Here is a 12,701-nt window from a genome sequence, read left to right as displayed (position 1 = left end):
ATAGCAGGTCAGTTGAAGTCGCGGCCTTGACCGATACGGGTTTAGAAGATAATGATATGATCCAGTTTGAGGTTGTAGAAGAGGGCTCCATACCGAAAAGAAGAAGCTTGTATTATTTGAAAGTTATTCAATGGCAATGAACGTTTATACTAAATGAAATATTGAATTTTATCACATAAAACGCGACACAGGAGTGTAATAAAGCCATTTAATAAAAACGATATAACACTAGTGTAATAACACTCTGACGTGACGTCATTTGCGCTATATAGAAACATGGCGTTAAAGCGCGCTAAGTAAGCGTTATACCATAGGCGCGTCATTGAAAAATTACTCATTTTAACAATTTACTGTTCTTAGTTTATATATGTGATAAAAGGAATATTATATTCGTGTAGATTCAATACTAAATTTATTGAACTCGTTTAATAAAACAATATTATGCTCGACAAAGGCTCGCATAATATGATTTTATTCAACTCGTTCCATAAATTTAGTATTTAACTACACTCATTCAATATCCTCTATGTGTGTAATAGTTTGCGGAAATGTAATTATTGACTGCGTAATAATTTACGGAAGCTGACCCCCATGTTTATCAAAATAAAAAAAAACTATCAGTAATTTTAGGTAAATGATATAGTTAAAGATATATTTATTAACTTGGTCTGTCAGATATTTACAAAAAATAACATTAAACACATTTAATTACTTTCATACATATTTTGACCACACGAAATGAAAATGACTTTAATAAATTATCATCATACATCTCATGTGTGCTGGTTTATTGTCATACATGTGTTTAATCAGTGAAATATGATAGGATAAACACCGGCGCGTGCCATTAAATAGTCAAATTATCGGTCATACATGTATGTGTTTATTCAGTGACACGTAAGTGGATAAACATCGGCGCGTGCCGATACTAATCCGATTATCGGTCATTAGAATGGTATAAACATGTATAATCAATAAAAACATAACTTTATTATTTCAATTTTGTTATAAGATGTAAAATTTGTATGTTGCAGTCATCAGTAGAATCGATCTTTACAAGGCACGTAACGTTTAAGCGTCGTTCAGTTCACTTGTAGTATTTGGAGTGACGCTCCTTCAGATCAAGCATTGTTATTTCAATGTAATGTGTGTACATGCAAATTTATTTGTGTTACTGTTTTTGTAAATAATATACATAAATGATTAATAAACGGCTGAAAATGTTCTAACCTAGTCATTACTTTGTTTTTTATTTTAAAAAAAGCACGGTCTGTCCTAATATAACAATACATTATTTAAGGGGTCTAAATGTCTTAGGGGTCTAAGTGTCAGGGGTCGAGATGTCTAAGGGGTCGAGGTGTCAAGGGGTCGAGGTGTCAAGGGGTCTAGATGTCATAGACTCATTCATATTGTGTTAAGGTGTGTAACAAATGACAAATTTTTCATGTACATGTAAAGTTTACATAATCTTAATGTCTCATGTAAAACTTCCCTTATTCAAAGTTGTTTTGCAAGGAACGATATAGAGTGTATGTCAAAATCATACTGGAGAACATATCTTATAAATTAAATAATAATCCAAAAGAGAGTTTTAATTAAAGTAGAAATAAAGAAGAAATCGAGAAGATCCGGCCAGCAGAACCCACACCCTGTTTAAAAGACTTTGAGGCAAGTTTTTTTCTAAGCATCTTTTTTCATCAAGACTCTTTACATATGCATTGCAGTCAATTTTTCAAATATGTCATTTCAATAGTGAAATATCAATGGAATGATAATAATGAACGTTAAGAAAATAAGTTAATAAATATTGTTCGCTACATTTTATATAACTGTTAAATTTTTCTACAGTTCAACTGTGTCTACCTTGGTCAAGAGTTTTTTGTTTTCAACAAACGATTAGCTGCTTTTTCTTTAAAGAGCACGCAAGTGGTATCTTGATGGTACGTTAAGAGTCGTCGGGAAGCCGTTTACGCAATTATGGAGCATCCATGCCTTTCTACACAAAGGAGAGACAATAAAACAAGTACCGCTTCTTTTCGTTATGATGTCTCGTCGGCGGAAGCAAGACTACATTGCTGATAGTAAATAAATCATTTAATATTCCTAATATGAATGAAATGTTCTTGAATTGAATTTTCCTAAATTTCAGTTCATCATATTTCAGTATATCAAAATAAATATTTATAATACAGGCATTACTTTGTGTTTTATTTTTAAAAAAAGCACGGTCTTTCCTAATATAATAACTCATTTATTAAGGGGTCGAAATTTATTTACAAATTATTCCTATAGACTTTCAGCAGATGGCACAAAAATCTCGGAATAATATTTCCAGTTCCATCTTGTCTAAAAACCTCATTAGTTTCCGTTTAATGCTAGAATAAACGATATGATGTTAATCCATTTCCAGAATAATATATCAATGGTGAATGCTATGTATTAAAAAAGAAAATATATCATTGTACTATTATTGTCAATTTGTATGCGTGATATTTTCTATTAATAAACATTTCTGACAATTTGCACGAGAACGGCGACACAGAGAAACAATTAATCGCCCTCATTTTGATAGTTAATAAAAGTCAAAAGTTCAAAAGGTCAGATTCGACAGTGTGCTTATACCACTATACTTTAACGCAATGTTTTGGTAAAAGAGAAAGCATAATTATTATAATAAATATGTATTTGATAAAACTTATTTAAATTGTATGCTCATCTATAATGATAACTTATATCATTAGATTTAGTGTTACAAAAATGTCGTCAATCTACACTTGCGATATTCAACATTTCCATTAGATCCCGATTCATTTGGTCATATTTGATATAGAAAAAAAACTAAATTAAATTACATTCTGTATCGATACAGCCACTAAATTTCATTTTTAAGCCCATGTTTTTAATTATCCCCCGCCGAAAAGGCGGCGGGGGATATAGAAATAGTCTCCGTCCGTCCGTCCGTCCGACCTTCCGTCCGTCCTTCCGTCCGACATTTTTGTCCGGAGCATATCTCTAAAAGTATTTGAGTAATCAACTTGAAACTTCATAGGTGGATAGACCTCATTGAGGAGGAGTGCAGTGCACAGAAATGATAACTCTACCCTGCATAATTTTTGAGTTATTGCCCTTTGTTTTTTTTCAAAATTGATTTTTGTCCAGAGCATAACTCCAAAGGCTTATGAGATATCAACATGAAACTTCGTAGGTGCATAGACCTCATTGAGGAGGTGTGCAGTGCACAGGAATGATAACTCTAGCTTTCATAATTTTTGAGTTATTGCCCTTTGTTATTTTTCATACTTAATTTTTTACCTGAGTGGAGCATAACTCAAAAAGTGTTTGACATATTAACATGAAATGCCATAGGTGGATAGATCTTATTAAGGAGGAATGTTGTGCACAAGAATGATAACCTTTCCCTATACAATTTTTGAGTCATTGCCCTTTGTTCTTTTTCATGCTATTTTGTCCAGAGCTTATCTCAAAAAGTATTTAAGGTATCAACTTGAAACTTAATAGGTAGATGGATCTCATTGAGGAGGAGTGCATTGCACAAGAATGATAACTCTACCCTGCATATTTTTTGAGTTATTGCCCTTTGTTATTTTTCAAAATTAATTTTTGTCCAGAGCATAACTCAAAAAGCCTTTGAGATATCAAAATGAAACTTTATAGGTGCATAGATCTCAATGAGGAGGTGTGCCGTGCACAAGAATGATAACCCTACCTTTCATAATTTTAGAGTTATTGCCCTTTGTTATTTTTCATACCTAATTTTTCACCCGAGTGGAGCATAACTCAAAAGTGTTTGAGATGTCAACATGAAATGTCATAGGTGGATAGAAATTTTTGAGGAGGAATGCTGTGCACAAGAATGATAACTCTTCCCTGTACAATTTTTGAGTTATTGCCCTTTGTTCTTTTTCATACTATTTTGTCCGGAGCTTATCTCAAACAGTATTTGAGGTATCAACTTGAAACTTCATAGGTGGATGGATCTCATTGAGGAAGAGTTCATTGCACAAGAATGATAACTCTACCCTGCATAATTGTTTAGTTATTGCCCTTTTTTATTTTTCAAAATTAATTTTTGTCCAGAGCATAACTCAAAAGGCCTTTGAGATATCATTTTGAAACTTCATAGGTGCATAGATCTAACTCAGGAGGTGTGCAGTGCACAATTATAATAACTCTACCTTTTATAATGTTTGAGTTATTGCCCTTTGTTATTTTTCATACTTAATTTTTCAATTCAATTTTTTTCTCTATCAACTTGAAACTTCATAGGTTGGTAGATTTTACTGAGGAGGGATGCAGCACACAAGAATGATATCCTACCCTGCATTATTTTTCAGTTATTGCTCTTTGTTATTTTCAGCCATCAGTATTCACATATGTTTCAAATCTGTAATCACTATAGCCATCAGTTTTCATTACCAAAAGACCTCTTAAAATGGAATTATTCTGCTGTACTACATATACATTCTTCCAATGAGCAAACACATTCGGCGGGGGATGGCCATGTTGACATGGCTCTTGTTAAAGATTGTACTTTACAATTACAAATATATAGTAATGCAATTACAAAACAGGAATCAGAAAGTTATTTTACATCTTACTCAAATAAATGTCCGAATCAATGTTTATTTTGTCCATTTCGTTATACACACATGCAGAAAAGCAAGAAAAACAAGGAAAGGCGTCATTCATTGAATGTATATCTTACACAAAAGGAATCTAGCAGGACACCAAAAAGACTGAGTGCACAATAAAAAGTAAATATATCTGTCAATTTCCAATACATATTCATATTTACTTTGACTTGATTTATGTCGATCGCCTTTGGCCTCCTTTCAAAATAATAATTTATTATTAAAATATATGTCCTTTGTAAGAATGCAATTCCTTTTCCAGGAGTGTACACATATACCTTTTGCAAAACTCGAAATGTTAGGACAAATAAGCACTAAAATATGTCTTTTAATAAGGTAAATATGTAGGATCTTAATCACTTAATCGCCTCTCATTGGATTAAATTGTGTTTAAAGCTGAAATAAAGAGATATTATTTTCGATTTCAATGCATGACCCTAAATCTAATATAATGCTTAATATACGTATACTCTCAAATCGCCAGATAAGCAGACAGTCAGGGCAGTAGGTACCATGTCACAATTATATTATAATGTTTATCATTGAGTGTTTTCATAATGGCCTTGTAATTGAGCTGAAGACAGTTATATTAGCCTGGGACCAAAGGCCAAACTTATATAATAGCCTTAATTCCAATAACAAGGCCATTATGAAAACGCTTAATTATTGACAATTATATTAATTAACTGCACATTTTCTAAAAAGGTTAAGTACTTAATGAAGAAACAAACTGATATGGATTGCATATGATATGAGATTCTTGTTTCAAAAAGTCTCGTAAACCTATCTTACATCAATTCAAATTATTGAAAAAAACTCATATTCTGGAGAGCCAATCAAAATTCTCCAATCTAATAATAGCTGAATTTTCTCATAAAGACCGAACTCTTGGAATATTAGCCTTTTTATGTTCATTATGTCGTGGCGAACTTACATTTGATTTGAAAACGTGTCCATTATAGAAAAGTTAATCAATACTGAAATACACTGATCAATTTCTGTTCTTCCATCAATGCAAAACAAATATGGCCATATTTTATCATTGGAAATAATTACACAGAAAGACCTTCAAAATAATACTTTCTGAAATGCAACAGTGTAAGACTTTATTCAATCAATTTTAAATAAGTAATTTAAGTTCATAATTGCAAATTCCATTGTTTAAGGTACACGTGGGCGCTGAATGATTCCATCTAAAACATGATAAATGCTTAATATTCTTATATTTGTTGGTGTGTTGTCAATTTCAGAAGCTTGATTTATGTTTATTATACACTGCTAACTTAAAGGTAAAAACTTTGGCTGTTAAGATTATATATGCCATTGAAGTTGATACAGACAATCTTGTAGAGCATTGTAGATAAATAAACAGTCGTTAAGATATGGACATCTTCAAATAAGTGTGCAATAATGTATTAAAGCAAAAACTGAACATTATTTATGTTTGTTTTTTTGTTTTTTTTGGTTATTTAGTGAGAAAATCTTTATTGTAGACGGTCTTTACCTTGATACTTCTTTTCTTTAATAGGCTTATTAGATGTTGTTCATCAATAACATCAATACATTAATAATAATTCTCGCTAAAATCGTTTTATTCAATACAGGGACAACCCAATTGTTCAATAATTTAATATTTTACAATAAAAGTACGACTTTGTTTCTAAACACTTGCATTTGTTTTTCAATAAACATTGCATTTATCTCCTGGATTCATGAATGATCCAACTGGACAATTCCATGCCTCTGCAAATTCTTTGCTGTTCTGCATTTGAAAGTTTATTCTGTAATAGAGGATACACCATACAGTACGTGATTTGTTTATAGCGATATCATATGTGAAATGTTTGTTTCAAAATGATAGTATTGCAGGTATTAAAAGCAATTCTTTATACTTAATAGTTAACCTCTTGAAACATTTCTGTCTCTTCAAATATCCAAAGGCAAACACGACAACACAAAGCTTTCAATTGGGACAACCATTATTCTAGAATAGTACTGGAGACAGAAATGATTTAAAGGCTCAATAATATTTTGCTTATTTTGCTTAGAAAAAAAAGTACAGACATGTGTTTTAAATTTTTGTATAGAAATCAAAATACTATTATGTTTCATTTTGTTCCTATTACGACAAATGGTTTATCATTATGTGCCTCTTTCTTCAAAAATTGGCATTTAACATCCTCTTTAACCTTTATATCGCCTTTCTACATTAGGGATTGAAATTTTTCTAAGGCATAATGTGCCTTTAATTGGGTGCATGGATTTTCTTTTATTTACTTTACTTATTTTTGTTTTAACATTTCATATGAAACTAGCAAGTCTTTGGCTTTTTGCTTGGTGAGCAAAACTTTTTATATTATGCTGATTTCAGTTTGAATTAAAAATCGAAAAATCTGTTTCGTTACGTTTTGTTAGAGTGAAATGCGCATGTGCGAAAATCTGCTTACGTATTAATATCATGTTATAAATATCTGCATTTCATTGTGTAAGATAACAGATACATAGTTTTTTCTACCTTAAAATGTTCAGCCTCGTATAAGTCTAGCTTATTAAGTGCAATATTTTTTAAACTTAGCATCGGCTTAAGCAGTCTTCATTACGATGAGCCTGAGAGACTATGAACAAAAGATCGAACAGTTTTCTACATATATCACCAATCATTTTAAAGACATATTTAGGGTAGGAACACAGGCACGAGTATCGGACCTGGGAAGAAAGAATATATGACCAGATTGATAAAAAAACACGTGTTCATCTTAAAAATGTCAAAAACCAAAAACAAAACCAACAACTAGAACTGTGTCCAAAGGACACGGATGCCCCTACTGACAACATATATTATGGTATATAGTGAAAGAATCAACAAAGGGCCATAGTTCTCTTAAATTTGATCCCAGCAAAACGTCATTCCTTTACTTCCATCTACACATTAAGGTTGTCCATCCCTAGAAGTTTAAGCAAACTCTGCCATCCCTTTTAAGAGGAGTTGCGTTCACAAAATTTCTATTTGGTTTTAGTGAAAAAATCAACAAAGAGCCATAATTCTGTTAAATGTGGTTGCAGCAACAATTACTTCCTTTACTGCCCTCTATACATTAAAGTTGTTAATCCCTGGAAGTTTAAGCAAAATCTGTCATCCGGTTAATGAGGAGTTGCGTTCACAACGTTTCTAAATCGTATATATTGAAAAAATCAACAAAGGGCCATAATTCTCTTAAATTTGGTCCCAGCAAAAATTCCTTCCTTAACTACCATTTACACATTAAGGTTGTTCATCCCTGGAAGTTTAGGCAAAATCTGCCATGCGGTATAAGAGGAGTTGCGTTCACAACATTTCTACATAGTATATAGAGAAAAAATCAACAAAGGGCCACAATTCTGTTAAATTTGGTCGCAGCGAAAATTATTTCCTTTACTACCATTTACACATTAAGGTTGTTCATCCCTGGAAGTTTAAGTAAAATCTGCCTTTCGGTTTAAGAGGAGTTGCGTTCACAAGATTTTGAGACGTACGGACAGACGAACGGACGGATGGACGGACGGACGTTCTTACCAGAGCTACATGATGGGGTTTTCTTTTGTTATTTCTTTTGTTCTTTTTAACCCAACAATGCAAAAAATAACCCCACAAGAGAAACGGAATGAATGACATCAAAGACATCTATTGTTATGAGAACAATAGACCAAACCCCATAATGTAGCCCTGGTTTGTACGGACAGACGTACAGACGGACGGACGAACAAGTGCAACGCTATATGCTCCCACTTTGTGGGGGCATAAAAATTGAAAATTATAACCCCCTTTAAAATATACTTTAAGTTAAGAGAAGGCCGAAAACTCCTGATTCGTGCCTACTAGCAAGGGATTCATTTTCCGGGCCGTTGTGAAAACAATTGTCCAGACAATTAAAAAAACTGTTATCACTATTTCAAATGAGACCGACCCCAAGTATCAAGCCCTTTCTGTTCATGAAATATCTATTAGGAAACGAACAAATGCGTGTTAAAAATCCTTGGTAGACGAAATTGCGGCACAAGGATTCGTGTCTGTGGGTAGGGACATATTTCAATGGCAATTGTTATTGCGTAAATCAATGATGGTCGTACTTTTAAAAACCGACAACGTATAAGGTTTATTAAAAATTATGTTGATAAGGCTAACTTGGTTTCAAAGTCACTGACTGGTTTTATTACCTTATACTATTCACAGGATAATTTGAATATCTGGCAAGTGATACTCTTTCTTTTCTTCTGAGTTTGCTGCAAAAGTCCTTGAAAAAAAGAAACTCAGAATTTATATTTCAAATAAAAGGCTATTTATATATATTCGGAAAAGGGTTTACACTACTTTGATACCCCTTTACTGATAACAGTACCCTGGAACATAACTACAACTACAAAATGAGTGCATGAACTAGCTGACCTCACCTACAGAATTACATAAATACTTGTATTCAATACATGAATCACATTGTATTACTAACAATATCAGAACGAGCGAAATTGTCCTTTCGTATGATCTCAATGTTCTTCCTTTTCTAAAAGGTAAAAGAAAAATACTTACAATAGCATTATTTAGGAAAAATAATTGCTTTGGCGTATATTGAAGTCCTGGTAATCTTTTCTCATCTTTGTCTACCCTATGCGTCTTCAGCCACTGCACATAAGCCTAGAATCAGTTATTGTTGAATAATGATTGTAGTATTTTTATGATTGGGCTATTATTATTATTATTATTTCATTATTATAATTATGAATTTTATAATAATAATCTATAATTATGTTGGTGATTTTTTAGAAAATTTTTGCTATTGTTTCCTTTGTTATTAAGATTACGTTGTGTTTGTTTTTTTTTTTTTGTTTTTTTTTTTGTTTTTTTTTTTTTTTTTTTTTTAAAGAAGATACATTGTCTTTCTTACTATTTTCTACATATTTTTAGTTGCATACATAAACTTTTGATATTGAATAAAACTAATTTTATTTAAGCTCAGTCTTTGGTTATAACCTTCAATTATAATAGATAAGTGAGCAAAGCATTACAATCATATATAAAGACTTTCTACAACGATTGTTTGGCAGGAAACATGGTACTTCAATCTTATTCACATTGATCTAAAATGTTGCTTCTCCTGCAACTTAATTTAAAAGTAAAAAAGTGTTCATATAGCACCATATAACTAGCTTTGAGTCCTTCGTGGTCGGCAAGCGTTTCAGCTAAGGTCCTATCTCCATTAGTCTGTGCAGGTAAAAAAAACATAATTGTATTGGTACATTTGTCCATTTAAAGATATGACAAATGTTAGATATGAAATACATTTTTATTGAATTGGGATTCCAAAATCAATAGAGTTCATTGACTAGTTTTGTTGAAACGGTATGTGAAATATGAAGACTTTGTGATAAATAGTTTTAAAGATAATCAGTTGAAACCATATGGTCTACTGACGGACGGACAGACAGACCAATTGAAGCGATGACCAAGCAGCTTAAATGGATATCTACTTTTATCTACAAATCAAAATGACTGTAAAACATAACATTATGTAACATTTAGAATTTGTTTACAAAATAGACAGTTCTATTCGTTCTCTAAAATTATGTTGCATTTCTTTTCTAAAATGCCAGTATCAGTATAAAAAACATCATTTGCATGGCTGGCAAGCGCTTTTGAACTTATAGGTTTCATCTTTCAGTTCCAATGAAAATAATAATAGAAATGATAATGTAATAACTGAATTATTTCTGGACATCGAAATTATTATTTTTTTTTATTTTTTTCTTTACCACACACGATTTAATTATCTAAAGTGTAAATGCGTTGAATTAAATGACGTGTTAAAGCACCCTTGTGCCACAACACTGAGTTTATGGACAAAATTTGTTACAACCAATACATGTGTAATATGTTTAAAAAATCAATGTTTTCCAAACGTGAATTTACAGATTATAATTTTATAGGATTAATATGTAATTATTCCGATTCAAAATAAATAAAGTTTAAATTATCAAACACATCATAGAGGTATGTCATTTCATATATTTCATCCATTACTATTTATGTTAAAGAATTCAGTACAATATCTGAATCTTAAGCTCACGTTTACGCAGTCATCAACATAGGTATTGGTTTTATATTCCATTGTTTAAAGGTTTTAAAATATGAAAGATTAAACTGTACGTATATGCTGACTTTTTGTTTAACTTTGTTTAATTTTCTGTGGCCTGTGATTAATTTGATATTTCAAGGACAAATGTAGACAAACAAGACTTTGACAAAGATCCATAGTTTCTGTTGAACAGGACAGACATAAGTATACCGATATTCAACATTATAAAGACTCCTTTAAAACAAAAGTACATGTTGTTTGATTATTTGAGTTATAATTGAGTTTGTCAAGTTGTTTCATCGTTATTACTACATGCGAATTGAAAATGGTACGAACATATATTTCTAACACTGTATTGAGAAATGCAAATTCTTATTAAACATAATTATACATTATTTAGTCATATTGCTGGTATGACTTTTCTCCGACCCAATTATTCAATGATAAATGAGAAAAATGTACCATGTGATTTTTTGTATCATATATAACTAAGTAGAAATCGATGCTGTGACTTTATGCTTTAATATATTATTCTGTCTGATGAAAATATGCATTGTGTGTATCAAGAATTGTGAGATATGTGTGTTAAGTATTATTATAAGTATCATTTTTGGAACCCGCCCGCTATGGTTTATCAACTGATGACGACAACGATCATAACTGATTATACGATAAATACTGATAGATTTGTGTTCATTTATTATGTTATAACATTAAAACCCAATATTTCATAGGAATGTATATTTACCTCTTTCATTCATCTTTTTAAATATGCCAATGTGTAACATGCTAATAATGCATGATAATGAACTAAAAATTGACATTGTTGTTCTTTAATATCATACTTCACGTCTTTTTGTAAATTTCAATGGTGTAACTTATGTATAAGCGCCGGAGGTCTCATTATGCAAAAAAGACTCTTTAAAACAAAAATAAAAAAAATGCATGTGTGTGTTCGTGCGCGTTCACAGTACCTTAATTCCACCAGTCCCAGGTACGGTGATGTTGCTTATCGTATCTACGAAACACTGAGCTCTTTTGCTAAATTTATTCATGTCTTCTTTTGACCACAACCTCTGATTTGCACCATCTTTATCAAATCGTAATCCTATAAAATAACAAAACATGTTATCATACGACAACTTGTACCAGACAAGTAGTCATATTATTAAGTCGCTAACTTGTTCATACATATGTTTGCCTTTAAGAACAATACGGGGCAGTATATGAAACCACCTTGATATCATAAGTTGCTGTTTCCGTCAGATTTAATTTATGATTTTAGACTTACTTAATTTATCATTTTCAAAATAACACTAAGAAAACGTAACCTTAAATGTGACTTAAATATTCCATATAGAAGCACGAAACTCAGTAACGCTTCCAAACCTATTTTCAGTATTGTTTAAATACTTTCTTATCTATGATTCTTACTTTTGAAAGTGTCATATTTTTATTTTGTTTTATTTGATCCTATACTGATCCTTTTTGTTCATGCGTGAGTATGTGTGAAAGGGGTGGAATTACGTCGCATTTATATCGTAAAGGTCTGTAAATGTCCCTCCGTACATAGGCCATTTATGGACAAAGGCCCAATACTTCTGTAAGATAACTGAGATATCTTTCTATGTACAAGTGGTTTGAAAAATCAATGACCTAACAGCCCCTATCATTCTCGGAACATAATTGTTTACGGACTCACTATGTTTTAGAATATGGTGAATTGCATACGATACTAAAGGAAAAATAATTATGTGGGACAATTCTATTGATATCAAGAAAGAAAATTGTACATTTGTAATAACCAAGCAATTTTACCTATATTGTCAAATCCATGTGCGATTATCATGACCGATAGTGGGCCCCAATACCTCCATAATTCATATACCTGAAACACAAATAAAGTTATTGTAATCTATAGATAGTAATCTTAAAACAAACA

At 31.6% G+C, this 12,701-nt stretch overlaps 1 protein-coding gene across 1 annotated transcript; it reads right to left on the bottom strand.

Moving 5' to 3' along the window:
• Window positions 1-6,315: 6,315 nt before the first annotated feature.
• LOC132746194 (neprilysin-like) lies at window positions 6,316-12,647 on the bottom strand (the record flags this gene model as incomplete). The annotated part of the gene is made up of 6 exons (XM_060735270.1): window positions 6,316-6,433; window positions 8,847-8,923; window positions 9,217-9,321; window positions 9,823-9,888; window positions 11,734-11,867; window positions 12,578-12,647. Coding segments are annotated over 6 exons (552 nt in total), but the record flags the coding sequence as incomplete, so codon positions are not given.
• Between the last annotated feature and the right edge of the window lie 54 nt (window positions 12,648-12,701).

The sequence above is a fragment of the Ruditapes philippinarum genome, unplaced genomic scaffold, assembly GCF_026571515.1.
Source record: "Ruditapes philippinarum isolate M1 unplaced genomic scaffold, ASM2657151v2 ctg2499_1_1_1_1, whole genome shotgun sequence".
Lineage (NCBI taxonomy): Eukaryota > Metazoa > Mollusca > Bivalvia > Venerida > Veneridae > Ruditapes > Ruditapes philippinarum.
This window is presented reverse-complemented; position numbering and strand designations above follow the sequence as displayed.